The sequence below is a fragment of the Tripterygium wilfordii genome, chromosome 6 (assembly GCF_013401445.1).
Source record: "Tripterygium wilfordii isolate XIE 37 chromosome 6, ASM1340144v1, whole genome shotgun sequence".
Lineage (NCBI taxonomy): Eukaryota > Viridiplantae > Streptophyta > Magnoliopsida > Celastrales > Celastraceae > Tripterygium > Tripterygium wilfordii.
Window position 1 is genome coordinate 8,721,374 of NC_052237.1, and position 16,465 is coordinate 8,737,838.

General features: G+C 37.1%; 3 protein-coding genes across 3 annotated transcripts; all 3 read left to right on the plus strand.

Annotated features, from left to right (window-relative positions):
* Positions 1-838: 838 nt before the first annotated feature.
* On the plus strand, positions 839-7,587 carry LOC119999436 (aminopeptidase P2-like). Its single transcript, XM_038846998.1, has 13 exons — positions 839-1,570; positions 2,097-2,222; positions 2,378-2,497; positions 2,887-3,162; positions 3,425-3,597; positions 3,864-4,106; positions 4,383-4,534; positions 4,978-5,168; positions 5,442-5,550; positions 5,664-5,818; positions 6,313-6,405; positions 6,888-6,968; positions 7,369-7,587. The coding sequence occupies exons 1-13, from the start codon at positions 992-994 to the stop codon at positions 7,456-7,458; spliced, it is 2,388 nt and encodes a 795-aa protein (XP_038702926.1). The 5' UTR covers positions 839-991; the 3' UTR covers positions 7,459-7,587.
* A 1,595-nt stretch (positions 7,588-9,182) lies between these two features.
* Positions 9,183-11,422, plus strand: LOC120000923 (pentatricopeptide repeat-containing protein At3g05340-like). The gene has a single exon (XM_038849091.1). It carries the CDS (start codon positions 9,347-9,349, stop codon positions 11,324-11,326), a length of 1,980 nt encoding a protein of 659 aa, XP_038705019.1. The 5' UTR covers positions 9,183-9,346; the 3' UTR covers positions 11,327-11,422.
* Positions 11,423-15,815: 4,393 nt separating this feature from the next.
* On the plus strand, positions 15,816-16,406 carry LOC120000689. The gene has a single exon (XM_038848817.1). It carries the CDS (start codon positions 15,816-15,818, stop codon positions 16,404-16,406), a length of 591 nt encoding a protein of 196 aa, XP_038704745.1.
* The last annotated feature ends 59 nt before the right edge of the window (positions 16,407-16,465 follow it).

Consider the following 16,465-nt stretch of genomic DNA (forward strand, 5'->3'; position numbering starts at 1 on the left):
GTTAAGGAACCCAACTATGGGTTTGTCTATGGCTTGTTCAATTCAGATTAATTGATTCAAAATTAGGTACTACCACTTCTTCGTTGTCCCTATCTTGCTCCCCTCTGTACCCACATGCTTGAAGCTTCAACCCAAGCAGTACCCAGGCCATGGACAAAGCATACAAAGAAGACAAAGAAGATCTACGAGCACTTCTAGAAGCTGTCATCAAAGCCTCAAAAGAACTTCATCAAGGCCCCATTTTTTCAACAAAGGATCCCCACTCGACAGTCAGAGATCTTTTCTCGATCTGGATTTGAAAGCCATACCTCCATGATAAAAGCTCCTTTGAAACGGACCGGAGAAGATTTTGTGGAGTTCTCCTTTGAAACGGGCCGACGACGGCAACAGTAGATATACAAAAAATTGTGAGAAAATCGTATGATTTTTATGAGATTTTAGGGTTTAGGAGTTTGTGGGAATATCTTTCAATGCCACATCACCAATTTTAACTCAGTCATCTTTCCATCTAGCAAAGTCGTCAAAATTTAACAGTATTGTGGCACTCTGACTGACCGAAATATCATAAATCTGACCGAGTGATTATAATGAAACAAAAAAATACTTCTAGTTACCAAATTGAAACATTTGAACATTGAGTGACCAAATTGGAAAATGTAAAATCTTTCAGTGATCAAAAGTGGTATTAACCCTCTAATATGACATGATGTTATAACATAAAGCAAAATGACTTGGGTAAGGTATGGCATTAATCAATTGCTCCATTCATGACAGAGTCCATAAGGTCATGGCCACCATGACCATGATGATGGTGGTGATGATTATCATGTTTGCTCCTCTTCACTATGACTGTAAAGTAGAACCAGAAAGCGAATACATTCAGTTTCTCGTCAGATTTCGGTTTAGGAGGTGGAGGGGATTGGTGTACTGTGTTCCTTAGTTGTGGGTCTTGCTCCTCTTCTGTAATGATCGCCATTTCTGAGTGATTTACATGGAATTTGAAGTGAGAGTGGTGAGTGGAGATTGCAGAGACAGAGAATACAGTTCAAGCTCTATAGAGGTGAAAGACTCTCTTTTCGAGCTAAATACAAAAAATTCAAAGAGATTAAACGACACCGTTCAAACTTCAAAGGTGCGCTGGTCTTGCTCTATCTGGAGGGGAAGACTTTATCTTTGCAAACACGAGGCCATATCTTTCTCTCATCTCTGTGAAATTGCAAACATGCACTCGTTACCATCGCCGGCGATGCGCCCTCTTTACCTCACACCGTCTCTCACTCTCTGTTCTGCTCTCCACTCATGCCCTCTCTCCCTTCGCTTACTCTCCTCGTCCCTCCCTTCCATTCTGCGGAAATTCCAGAGCCACCACTTGACTTCTCGAAAACCCAGATATTCCCCTCTTCTTGCTCGCAATTGCAGTTCTATTACTGCCAAGCCTTCGTCGGAACTCCGCAGGAACATCATCACTGAGTTCGTACCGGAAGAGAAGCTCTGTGCTCTCCGTGAGCTCTTCTCGAAGCCTGGAATTGGCATCGATGCTTATATTATCCCTTCTCAGGATGCCCACCAGGTCCTCGTCTTCTTTTTCGTGAAAATTTGAATTGGGTTTTCTCTTTCTTTGTATTTGTTTTCTTAGTTTTAGGATGCAGTAGCTTATGACGGTTGTTTATTAATGTTTAAAAGATTCAATTTTGGCTGTTTCTTGATTAATCTCTGCGAGTTGTGGTGTTTTTGAACTATTCGATTTTTCTGAATTATAGCTTTAGAGGGCTTGTAATGGCCGAATGGCGTGTCCTTGTGAAACGGGAGCTGGGGGTATGGCTGTTTTGGAATGTTATTATCAAAATGTGCTGCTCTTGGTGTTTTTAATTGAAGAATTTGGGAGATGAAATTATGTCGTTTTGTTGTCAATTAATATTACAGCCTTGTAATCCTTGAAAAGTTTCAGGTACAGATTGTTTTATGATGGCCAATTGTAGTGTTCAAGTTGTTGAAATTCACTATGTACTATGCAGTTGGGAGGAATTGAGAATTAACGGATAGATTCTATTCCATATCTTGTAATTAAAAATTGTTGTCCTTCATTTGATTTGCAGAGCGAGTTCATTGCCGAGTGTTATATGAGGAGGGCCTACATATCAGGGTTTACTGGTAGCGCCGGCACTGCTGTTGTCACAAAGGATAGAGCTGCTCTCTGGACAGATGGTCGTTACTTTTTTCAGGTTTTTAGAGAACTGCTGGTTGATCTGCTTGTTCTCTAGTCGCAGTATTCAACTTTTGATGTATCTCTACCCAAAACAAATGAAATGACTTTCATTTCTGGTTCTATTAATCTTTATACAGTAGGTATTGCCAATGATGCATTTATTATGATTAGGCTGAGAAGCAGTTGAGCTCGAGCTGGATTCTCATGAGGGCTGGCAATAGCGGAGTTCCAACTGCAAGTGAATGGCTTAATGATGTTTTGGCTCCTGGTGGCAGGGTTGGCATTGATCCTGTGAGCAATTACTCAATCTCCTAAAATTTGGTGGATTTTAATTTCCTGCTCCTATCTTTCTCCTAGCAAATTTTCATATTGAAGTATTTGTTCTGGTTGGTTGAAATGTTGTCAGTTTTATTATCTGAAATTTTCATGTCCATTTTGAAGTATATGTTGAATGCTCCATTATATATGGCCAAAAATGAGCACATCCACTTAAGTCTCTTAGGATATAGTTTTTTTCCTTGCCCTTTTTGCTACCCTTTCTCAACCTTTTTTGATGCATTTCTGATGCCCTTTCTTTTTCACTTTTTAAATTTTTTTTTTCGCCCTCCAAATGCTCATACCATTCTTCGTGCTTACTTATGTCCTATGTCATATTGCTCTTATTCTTGTGAAGGAAACAGTATCTTTTTTCCTTTGATGCTGCTGAGGAGTTAAAGGAATCCATATCTAAGAGGAACCTTGAATTGGTTTATTTATACAATTCAAATCTTGTGGATGAAATATGGATGAAATCAAGGCCAAAACCTCCTAATAAGCCTATTAGAGTGCATGACCTAAAGTATGCTGGTCTAGATGTGGCATCAAAATTGTTTACCATAAGGGCTGAGCTAATTGAGGCTGATTCATCTGCAATCATTATATCTATGCTGGATGAGATTTGCTGGCTGCTGAACTTGGTAATATTTCTCACCTACTTTTTTTTGAACTGTATTTCAATATTTGGTTGAACCAGAGATGCTTCTACACCTCTCCTGTTAATATAATTGGCAGTTGATTACTTCAATAACAATCTACAACAGAGGCACTTATGGCACCATGGATTTCACATTTTCACTGGCATGTGCAAATCAAAAGAATACTATAGTCTTAACAATATTTTAAAAACAATATCTTGTCTTAATGTCCATTCAAAATTATGCTCTAGATTTTGTTTTGCAGAGAGGAGGCGATGTTCCACACTCACCAGTTATATATGCATATTTAATTGTGGAGATTGACAGAGCCAAATTATTTGTCGATAATTCCAAAGTCACCCCAGAGGTGGTGAATCATTTGACCAATGCTGGCATAGAGTTGAAGCCATATGATTCTATCCTTTCGGAGATAGAAAGGCAAGCTCTCTCTTTTTCTCTGTGTGTGTGTCTGTGTGTGCCAGGAGCATCCTATAATGGGTGAATGTGTGTATTCTAAGATTCTTTTTTGTTCTACTACTTTTCACTGAAGCTCATACCAATCTGCGTAGAAAGTGCATACACCTTTTTTTGAAGCACCAGAAGTTTGATCATTGATTAGCGATAGGCTTACTCGTTCAGTATTAGCATATGATAAACTTATTCTAAAACCACTTTACACTCTGAGACATAGTTTTGTCTTTCAGTTTAGGTGGACATGGAGCTCAAATTTGGATGGATCCATCATCTGTTAATGCTGCCATTGTGGACACCTATAAGTCTGCTTTTGACAGATATCTTGGCACCATTGGGCATGGAACAAAGACATTGAATGGCTCTAGTGGTCAATCCTGGGTATCCATGGGTGTTTATAAGAGATCACCAATCTCTTTGGCAAAAGCTATTAAAAATCCTGCAGAGATAGAAGGGATGCGGAATTCCCATCTAAGGTATTTACTTTTTCCACCCAACACGTGCATAACAAATGAGGCCCAACACTGGGACTGCTCTTACAGGCCCCCACTTGGGGCAACAACAAAGGCCCACTTGGGGCAACAACAAAAGGGGACTTAAATTGCTAAGGTTTGAACCCAAGACCTCTCACTCCGATACCACGATAAGATTGATAAAAAGATAGGTGCACAGACTCAAATATCGTTGCTCTTCTTGAAGATTGGCTAATTTTATTTTGATTAAATGGTAAGGTCTAATTTTTTTTGGCATAGGGATGCAGCTGCCCTTGCTCAGTTTTGGGCTTGGCTTGAAGAGGAAATTCACAATGATGTGAAATTGACGGAGGTAGATGTTGCGGACAAACTTCTTGAATTCCGCTCAAAGCAGGAAGGCTTTTTGGATACAAGTTTTGACACTATTAGTGGTACGATGATTTTGTGTATTTTTCAATATCCTTCTTCTTTTCTTAGGCATTTGAGTTTGATTTGATTACCTAGGAGGCTATGATTCTGCCCTCACTCTTTACATAATTGAAGCTTTGAATTTTTCAAGCAGTTTCTTAAAGGATCATTAGTGATGAAATAGTCAGCCACTAGTTGAATTTCTCATCTATTAATTGAAGATCACTTCTTTTGGGTTGTTGTAACTTGTAAGAATATATTATATGCTGACCTTTTGGTGATCACTCATTCAAAAGTCAAAACTACTGATATAGTCTAATTTCCTTGTGGGTTTTTTTGTTTGCTATTGTTTAATTTCCCTTTGATCCCCTATAACTTGTACACTTTTGTCTCAGTTTCCTATTATTATTTACTTAAAGATTTTCTACTTTTCAGTTTTAATGCTTATGGGTCAATGATCTGACAGGTTCTGGTGCAAATGGAGCTATCATTCACTACAGACCAGAACCAGATAATTGTAGTGTTGTGGATAAAAATAAGGTTTTCCTGTTAGATAGTGGTGCTCAATATGTTGATGGAACAACTGATATAACCAGGACTGTGCATTTTGGTGAACCTACTGCACGACAAAAAGAATGTTTTACCCGAGTTTTACAGGTGCTGAGTTTTTCTTGATTTGACTTTTTTATATGAAGACTGTGCGGACATTTATTGTGAATATTGCGACCTTCTAATCCTCGTATTAGATTTTTCAGGTTACTGATTTCAGCTGTTTGAGAGACATAATAATTTTGTCATAGTGCCTTCTGTTCTGCTTTGTGTAGCTTTTCAGACTTGGTTTTCTCAATGTTTCTGCTTCTCAGGATGATCTATGTGGCATTTAAGGGTGCTTGTTATTTTGGTACTTAAGAGATGTTTTGTTCTTCCCAGGGCCATATAGCTCTTGATCAATCAATATTCCCTGAGAATACCCCTGGTTTTGTATTGGATGCATTTGCCCGTTCATTTCTTTGGAAGATCGGACTTGATTACCGCCATGGTATTTGATATTTATCTTGCCCACTTACTAAATTATGCAAATTGAAGGGTCAGGAAGTTATGAATTGAACGAGAAAAATGTTATAACAGTATTCCTTGTTCTCATTCGATTAGGGACTGGACATGGTGTAGGAGCTGCATTGAATGTTCATGAAGGCCCTCAAAGTATTAGCCACCGATTTGGAAACATGACTGCCTTGGAGAAAGGGATGATTGTTAGCAATGAACCTGGCTATTATGAAGATTATGCCTTTGGTATTCGGATTGAGGTACCTTCATAGAGCCTTCTACGCCTTTTTGTTTATGAAATTGCTCTGCAATGCAATTATGACTTCTTTCTCAGGGAAAAAAAGAAGAAGATGCCATTATCACTTGTCAGCTAAAATATCACACCAGGGTTTTCTAGTTGACTTATTGAATTTAATTAGATACCCTTATCGGTGGTAGAGTTGCAAGGATGCAACCTAGAGGTCACATGTTCAATTCATGGAAACAACCTCTCCACATATTACGGGGGGATAAGGTCTGCTTACAACTTGCCTCCCCTCGACCCCCACCCACCGTGAGAGTCTTGTAAACGTTTTACCTTTACCTTTACCCTTTTAATAGTTGGTTTCTTGGACTTAAAGTGCTTTATCTTTCAAATCTGTCACACCATAGGCTCATTCTTTATAATTGTGACTTCACTCTTTTATCGAAGTTGCTTTTTGTTACTTGCCTCCTATTTTGGTGTTCTTACTATGTCTTCTTCATCATCTTGCAGAATCTTCTTCATGTGAAAGAGGTAGACACCCCAAATCGTTTTGGTGGAATTGGGTATTTAGGATTTGAGAAACTCACGTTCGTCCCCATTCAGGTAGGTGGTTCAGAATGATAATGCCTTGTTGCAAACAACTTTTTCATGAGGATGTTTAGCAAGCTAAATGTCATTTCAAGAATACTCTTAGTTGGCCAATGATAATTATTTACGATTGCAACAAAAAAGACGTTCATGATTCCTGGAGTTTTGTCTGCATGGAAATTGGGGTTTAATTGCTTGTGGAACCTGTCTAACATGTTCTTCCATGGGGAGTAGACTAATGAAATACAAATTTTAAAGCGGCATGAAGAATGTGGAAAAATTGGCATTTCTAAATTTTCATGCTCGTGGTCGTTAGCTAGGCTGAGCATAAATGCTTTGGAGGCTTATGAATTATAGATTATAATCCTAAGCATCTAAGTGCTTCTATACCCTTAGAATTGAATGATTTTAATCTGTTCCTTTTTAATGTTGTCCTCAAAGTCATAGTTAAATTATGGTGCGTACATATATATGAATGTGTTCCATTCACCTTGCAGACAAAACTGGTTGAATCAGCTTTGCTCTCTGATGCAGAAGTCAATTGGCTCAATGATTACCATTCACAAGTTTGGGACAAGGTATTGACAAATACAAACTTAAGAGATGCGGTTTGCTTATATACTAGCCGTGTGCCATATATCTATGTGGAACACCGTTGTGATTTTATTGTCACTCGTTGACCGCTGCTGTGAAACATTTTTAGAGTGCTTAAAACTGTAACTATCCTGATCGATTTTTGTCCCATCCCCAGTTTTTTCTTTTTCTTTTTTCCTTTGGGAGGAGTATACTCTGCATTCTCTGGTTGCATTTTCTATCAAACTGAGCATGAACTTCAGGGAATTCCAGCCAACGTTGATTTCTTTTTGAAATCAGAAAACAAAATATTATACATATCAACCGTTCAGCATCTGTTTTGCATATAATATTGTTGTTTTGCTTTTGTATTAAGAAGTGTAATAACAAGCTCAACACTGGTAGGTATCGCCTTTCCTGGTCGGCGCTGCCCGTCAGTGGCTTTGGAACAACACCAGGCCACTTGCAAGACACCGTGATGATCAGCTTGTTTAATCTCATTATAAATTATCTGAGTCCTGCTGGAATTTTTCTTTCTTGTTGGAAGATTGTGTATACACAGTGTAGAATTGGTGTTAATCCAATAATAGTGAAAGATCAATACATCATTTATGTTTATTTGTATTGTATCTGTATTTTTAGTGTGCAATGGAGATTTATACTCAACAGTAGTAGGTCATAATTAGGAAGATTTGTTTCAATAAAGATAGTTTAAAAAAATGATTAAATGACATATATGCTCCTTTTTATTTCGTTAAAATGAAACAAATACAATGGCATGTGAATTTAAAATCGTTAGCATATTCCTTATATTTTGAATAAAAACTAAAACAGAAAGATAAAATTACATAACTCTTAGCATTGGCGTATCTCTTTATTTGTTCACATGTTCTCCTACATTTTTTTTTTCTCTACAAGCATGACATCATCCGTTTTAACTTTTTTTTTTTCTTTTTAAACGAAATTTCAAAACGATTTTTCTCAAAATACATGATTGACGTATTTTTGAAAAAAATTATATATTCTAAATCAATATGGAAAACTCTTTCAAATAAGATCATTCATCTATATATTTTGAGATGAAAAAATCTCATATATAAATTTAATGCAAATAAACTTATCTACAGTACATATATCTATAATACATAAAATTTATTTATCTACATATGATATGATTTATCTGCAGTGCATAAAACTATTTTTGTGCAGAGCATATAATTTATCTACCGTGTATATAATTTATCTCCATTGTAAATTTAGTAAAGAAAAACTTCAATATATACTAACCATAATAAAACCTTACAATATATATTAACCATAACAAAACCACAACATATAATGCATATAAATTTAGTGTAGATAAATTTGTGTCTATATTATTCATAGTCCGATAAGCAAACTTTGGGCCTTGATTTGAAATATAAAATGTTTGAATTTTTAAAAATATATTGGACACAATTCTTTAGGTCTTAGACTCTTCTTTTGAACACTTTAAAAATCATTTCAATCGGAATTCAAACGAGTGAGTTATCGCTATCCAAACACACTAACGTAGAACACATCAACGTCAAAAACATAGATTCGATGTGCAAACTTTGAGACTCGATTTGATCTCTAAAATGTTCGAATCTTCAAATATATATTAAACCAAATTCTTTGGATTTTTGAGTCTTCTTTCGAATGCCATAAAAATTGTCTGAATCAGAGCTTAAACGAGCGAGTTATGGCTGTCCAATCATACTAATATCAGAAAAGATATTTAATTATTAAAATTTAGAAATAAAGGGTTGAGAATAGTATGGTTAGTAAAAATATATTTTAAATAATTTTTACTTAATGGAATAAATTTTATCCACCTATGGATTTTATACTTCTATGGGTTGAAAAACATAGAGTACACCTATTGGAATAAAATTTTAATTTTAGGGACTTAGTGCTAATTAACCTTTGTTTAAACCAAGGAACCACCCAATCTAGCATTCAGACGGTTGAGTGAGTAAATTTTAAGCCCACAAAATAGTTTGTACCACGTTGACGACATATAAGATTGAATCGAATCGAATCTCATGCGGATGAAAATGAGACTCCTAATCCTTCCCCAAAATGGGTGTAAGACCACGAGATTAGAAAAACCAAATTACTTTTAATTAGTTTGAACTCCGATCTTAACAATATGCATCCATTTTATTCTAGAAATATAACCAACTGTTCTCTCACAAACATAATGTCCTCAAGTCTTAATTGTTTCAACTTTAAGCGACTTCCACCGCTGGACAAATTAGTTTATTTATTCAGCCCAAATTTCAAAAGGCAGTTACTTACTTCTGTGAACACTGCATAACTCTGGTAAGTTTAACCATCTCCAAGTCTCCAACTTTCATGGATGAAATCCAAATGGGTATTTCAGAAACTGAAAACCCACATTCCCTCTCAGGTGTCCTCTCTGATTTCTCCGCTGAAAACCGAAATTACCCGGAACCCATCTATAACCACCTCAACATTTGTCCTAAACCACCAGGACATAAGCCAACTGCTATCTATTTGCGGAAGAGAAGGCTACCTCCGTCTGGGTACTTCTATTCATGCCTCCATTATGAAGAACCATGAATTCTTCAACCCTGAAACTCGCGATAATTTTCAAGATGTCCTTATTTGGAACTGTCTCCTCGCAGTCTATGCTAAAAGCAGGAAGTCAATTGACGCAGTGAAGTTGTTTGATGAAATGCCTATTAAAAATACCGTATCGTGGAATACGTTGATTTCTGGGTTTCTAACGAATGGTGACTTTGAAATGGGTTTTGCTCTATTAAAACAAATGCTTGAATTGGATTTTTATCGGTTAGATCAAGCAACTTTGACAATAGTATTGTCTGCTTGTGATACACCTGAGTTTTGTAAGGTTGGTCGAATGATACATGGATTGGCTCTTTTGAAGGGATTCGAGCGTGAAATCACTGTATGCAATGCATTGATAACATCATACTTCAAATGCAGATGTTTTGGCCCAGGGAAGCAGGTTTTCGATGAGATGCTTGAAAGGAATGTAATTAGCTGGACAGCTGTAATCTCAGGGCTAGCTCAAAATCATTTGTACGAGAATAGTTTGCATTTATTCGTGAAGATGTGTAATGGATATGTTAAACCAAATTCTTTGACTTATTTGAGCTCGCTAGTGGCTTGTTCTGGTTTACAGGCATTAGTGGAAGGGCGTCAAATTCATGGACATGTATGGAAGTTGGGAATTCAGTCAGATTTGTGCATTGAGAGTGCACTTATGGACATGTATTCAAAATGCGGAAGTTTAGAAGATGCATGGCGTATTTTTGAGTCTGCAGAGGACCTTGATGAGGTTTCAATGACTGTAATCCTTGCTGGTTTTGCAAAAAATGGTTCTGATGAAGAAGCTATACAGTTTTTTGTGAAAATGGTAAAGATGGGAATCAATATTGACCCTAACATGGTTTCATCTATTTTGGGGGTGTTTGGTGCAGATACTTCTTTAGGTATAGGTGAACAAATTCACTCTTTAGTTATCAAGAGAAACTTCAGTTCTAATATTTTTGTCAGCAATGGGCTTATCAACATGTACTCTAAATGCGGAGATTTGGTGGAATCGATAAAAGTTTTTATTCGAATTCCTCAAAGGAACTCAATCTCATGGAGCTCCATGATTGCAGCTTTTGCACGCCATGGTGATGGCTTTAGAGCACTACAACTATACGATGAGATGAGACTGGAGGGTGTGGAGCCAACTGACATTACATTTCTCTCTTTGCTTCATGCTTGTAGCCATGTAGGCTTGGTTGAGAAGGGCATGGAGTTCTTGAAGTGTATGACTGAAGTTCATAGAATCATCCCCAGGTCAGAGCACTATGCTTGTGTTGTTGACATGCTGGGAAGGGCAGGACTTCTCAGTGAAGCTAAGAGTTTTATTGAGGCATTGCCTGTGAAGCCTGATGTACTTATTTGGCAATCACTGCTTGGTGCTTGTAGCATTCATGGTGATTCTGAACTGGGAAAATATGCAGCAGATCAATTGTTTGTGACAGCACCAGAAACTGCGGCGCCATACATTTTAATGGCGAATATATACTCATTAAAAGGTAGATGGAAGGAGAGAGCAGGGACCATTAAGAAAATGAAGGAAATGGGGGTGGCAAAAGTAACAGGTACAAGTTGGATTGAGATTGAAAAGAAAGTCCACAGCTTTGTTGTTGAGGACAAGATGCATCCAGAAGCTGACACCATATATTTCGTATTGAAGGGATTGTTTAGACTAATGGTCGATGAAGGTTATGTGATGGATAAAAGGTTTATTCTATACTACTTGGATCAGAAGGAAAAAGGTGAGCAAATGCTTTAGCCTACTTGTAACTTGTTAGACAAAGAACTTTCAATTGTATTAATTGTTAAACAGAAATGCAGCTATGTCTATTGCACCTAAGATGAGTTTGTGTTTGATTTCTTTCCCTGCATGATTATCTTCCTTGTTTTCTGATCAAAATCTCAAATTTGTCCATAAAGTATCATGCATGCAGGAAAAGATGGAAACAATAGGCAGAGATGATAATAAATTTAGATGGGCCTTCAATTCCGATCTCGAAAATAGCTGTAAAGTGAAATATCCGCCCTTGTCAACGATATGCATACTCTGAATCACCATTTTACATTTGCTTTATCACTTCTTCATGTCACATTTGTTGTTTCTACTTCTATAATTGGATTCAAACTTGTACTATGATTTGATCAATTGCCTCCACAAATGCATTAAGATGCTTCGGTATGCTAGCACTCTTCAGGTATGTTATGTTATTCTCTGGATGGTAACATCATCGATCTGGTTTTGTTAACATTTGATTTCATATTTGCTTTTCTTGGGCTCAAAATACTAAACCTAGCGCTGCATTATAGTTATTTGATATCATAGTTCTGCAAGACATGATCTCAAGAATGTAGTTATGCATGAAGGGTATTTGGTCTCTACATTGAACAAACTGCGAAGCTTCACTATAATCTCAAATGAGTTCAAATTATTTTGTGCACTGCATTGTCAAGATGAAAAACCTTGGGAATGGAATAGCCTTTTGAGTCTGAAGGTTTTTTTTTGAAAATCAAGAATCATACCGTACAAGTTTGTCTTTTGGACATCCGATATGGGCCTGTGTGCATAGAAGTTTCTAACACAACGATAGGATAAGTTGGGTCAAATTGCAGCGCGTGGCCACAAACATATTGCTCTTAGTGGGAATTGAGCTCAGTATCTCCCGAGTCCATACGGTTTGGCCTGCAAAGATGACACTTCATACTAGCAAGTGGATAGGATATTCCAAAATTTGGTTGACTATAAGGTAGAAACAAAAATTGGTGGTACCCATTTATGGTCTCTTTCACTTTGCATGGGGTAGAGGTAATCAATTTATTGAAAAAGCAATATTTACTATTTGATAGACGACATGGCAGAGATGGAATTATACTCCTGATTATATATATTTTGGTAAAAAATGGTTATGATTGTTGTTCCTTATTTGTTTCTGCACAGGGATATAGAGATAACCCAAGAATCACAGTGAATGGACAGAAGCTAGGCAAAGAGAAGAATAAAGTTTACAAGAGTTGAATTTCTTCCATGCATGCAACCTAAAGTGAATACAGCGAGGATGAGTTCAGAGGTGAATTATGGACAGAAGCTAGGGAAAAAAAATGAAGTTAACATGAGTTGAATTTCTGCCATGTATGCAACCTAAAGTGAATACAGAGCGCGATGAGTTCAGATGTCAATATTGTATTGAGTGTAAGTCTTTCAAGCTATTTCAACTGCAGACGAGAGGTAAGCCTTTTTTGATAGGTTTCGTGGATCCTCATCATGGATTAATAGGGCCCGGGTCATACGAAATTTCTGTTGTTTCCTTAAGACTGTAGAGGGGCAGTTCCAGTATTGTAGCATATCTCTGTTGCCCAAGGGCTATTTATTCTGAATTAACTGAAATCTCTTTGTATCTTTTTCTTGACATAGTGAAAACTGCAATGACTCTCGTGAAGGGTGAACCACGTAAAATCTTATGTTTCTATTGTCTCTCTTCTTTAATCTTTCTGCTATTCATTCTTAGTTAGGGAGGTTAATTCCTAACATTTTAATCGCATAATATGTGAAAAAAGGGCAAGCTCTGCTATTTCAAATAGAGTAGAAGACTTAGAGACTTATAGATTATCACTTCTATATGTACATTGTCTTGATACAATGATGGCTAGCATTTTTCCAGCCGTAGAATGCAAGTGTCAAAAAGTCGCATTACTAGAAACAGAAAAAATTGAAAAGAAATGACATTGAACAAGAAGAAGGTGGAACCCATTTTGAATTAATTGAATGAGAAAGAAAATTTTGTAATCTGATAGGTTGATACTGCAGAGTCAAATTATGCTGCTGCTGATAGATATATTGGAAGAAGATGATAGACAGTGAATGAAGTTAACATTAGTAGAATTTTCGGCCGTTTCAGCAACGTAAAGTGAACGCTGACATCGACAAATCCAGAAATCGACACTGAATAATTTGCTTGTTTTCCGACCATTTCAATGGCGACCTAGACCCACGACAGCATTTTAGTCTCTGCCAATAATATTTGAACAACATGGAGAACGAAAATGTGCTGTAAAATCCTATAAATGTATGTATACATCGTAATAAGCAATACACAAAAACACACAGCAATGGGATTGCAACTCTTGAAGATAAGCTTGTTCTTTATATTACCTTTGTTTGTTAATGTTAATGCTTCTGATTCAACAGAGGAAGCACGAGCTCTTCTGAAATGGAAAGCCAGCCTTCACAGCAAAACCAAACCTCTCTTGCCTTCATGGATGACTCTTCATCCTAAAACCAAAACCAGTCCTTGCTCTTGGTTTGGGATTTCTTGCCATGGTGGAAGGGTCACTGCAATCAATCTTGCCAATTCAGGCCTAAATGGCACACTCCATGAACTCTCATTCTCATCTTTCCCCAATCTTTCACACTTCAATCTCACCATGAATGAATTTCATGGTTCAATCCCAGATGAAATCAGTCAGCTCTCTGAACTCGTCTATCTTGACTTGTCAAGTAATCAGTTTACAGGGAAAATCCCATCATCAATTGGCCGGTTAATACATATTCAAGTCCTTAACCTCTCTGGAAATAAGCTAAGTGACTCAGTTCCAGCATCTTTGGGTGATTTGAGCAAGCTGACTGATCTGCATCTCTACAATAATTCACTGTCTGGTTCCATCCCGCCGAAACTTAGTCGTCTCTCGAAACTCGTGTACCATGATTTGTGGCATGGTGGAGATTCAAATCGACCTCCAAAAACTCCAGGACCTGGTGGTAGGTAATTCACCTAAACATGTATAGATGAAGCCCGTATTGGCAAGAAGTACTCCCATGTAAACTTACTAGCTTTGTGTCCCAAAGTACTAGTAAAAGTTCTGAATGAATGGTTTGGTTTCTGTACGTATGAAAATAAACTGTGCCTGCATATGCACATTGGGAGGTTTTTTTTTTTTTTTTTTTTTCGTCTCTATAATAAGAGAAATGATAGTTTGCTTTGTTATATGCTATCTTATCTTCCTCTCGTATGTTTATTAGTTTTTTTTGGGATAAGAATCGAAATGACCCCAAAACTTTAATGATTGGGTCAATTGAGCACCTAAACTTCATTTCGGGTCAAACATGCCCCTCAACTATGATGAATGATGTCCGTTACCCATTTTCACATTTTCCATTCAAATTCGTTGATTTGACAAGTTTTTTCCGTTAAATACCTTATATGTTACCAACATGGACGCCATGTGTCTTACAAAAATTGTTCATTTAACCCCCTTGTACTTTGGTAAAATGGGTTAAATAAGCAAATTTGGATGACAAATGTGAAGAAGGGGTAACGGACATCATTCATGATAGTTCAGGAACCTGTTTGACCCAAAATGAAGTTTAGGGACTCAATCGACCCAATCATCAAAGTTTAGGGGGCAATTCGATTCTTTTCCCTTTTTGTATTAATCGTCATTATCCAAGTGCTTATCCCAAAAACATGGGGTCGGCTATATGAGTATGAAAAAATGAAACAAGAATCCACTATGTATATTCGTTTCCGTCATTCCTTTCTATTTAGAATCATACTTTCATCAACTTTCTACCGAATCCATAAATTTCTTACTACAAGTCATGTCCTTTAAGTCTTGCTCTTCGCTCTTTACTCTTTATTATACATATTCTATCGATTCTTCTCATCACTGTACTGCTATTTTTACGTTATACATGCTCATATCTTCTTAAGCAATTGTTGTTGCATTTTATCTTCAATTGAGAGTTCCCGCACACACACACAATGATGTAAACATTGTCCGGTTGTTAAGGCATCATTGTCCAACTTTTTTACCTCCCAATAATGCAAATAATCCTGTAGCAGGAAAAACTGGGAGATCATTTCAAGTTGTAAATTTTATTTATTATGCATACATTGCACAAGAATTATGATGTAATGTTGAGAAAGATATTCAATATGTCAAGGAGGATACTCAGGATACAACAAGTTGACTAAAGATATGTGTATCAATGCATTGATTTGGTTTACTTACGTACATACATATATTAGGAAATGTCCATAAGTGACAGCAAATATTTAGGCATAGTATGTTGTTGTAAATCAGGTCTTAGACAGACTCCTCTTGTATATGTACTAGCATCACAGACGTAATAATATATAACTTTCCAATAGCAGAATTGCGTTCTCCTTTATCTTTTTTAACATGGTATCAGAGCATAGTTGAAACTCGTCCCGTAAAACACAAACGAGTCGTCCCTCTCTCTTCAGTCTTCAATGGCAAAGAGCGACGACGATGCCCCAGAGAAATATGAGATAGCCAAAATCCAAACACAGAGGTATGATGATCCAAGCAATCCTCTTTACCTCCACCTCTCGGATAAACCAGGCCTAGTCTTGGTGACACAATCGTTGAACCAAGGAAACTATCCCATTTGGAGTCATGCGATGCTCATGGCTCTCATCGTCAAAAATAAAGACGGCTTCATCGATGGAATTGTGACAAAACCACCGATAGAGTCTACGGCAGAGATGAAACAATGGATTCGGTGCAACCTTCTTGTCAAAGGATGGATCCTCAACACAATATCACCCGATATTGGACAAAGCATCATGTACAATGAAGGTGCTTCCAGTCTTTGGAGTGAACTGAAGGAACGACTTGGTCTCACCAACATCGTGTATCTATTCCAAATTGAACAAGAAATCCATGATTGCCTTCAAGGTAATATGAGCATTGGTGAATATTACACAAAATTGAAAAGCCTATGGGACAAGCGAGACGTCCTCTGTCCCATGCCACCTTGTAATGGCGTATCTCTTTATTTGTTCACATGTTCTCCGACATTTTTTTCTCTACAAGCATGACATCATCCGTTTTAACTTTTTTTTTTCTTTTTGAACGAAATTTCAAAACGATTTTTCTC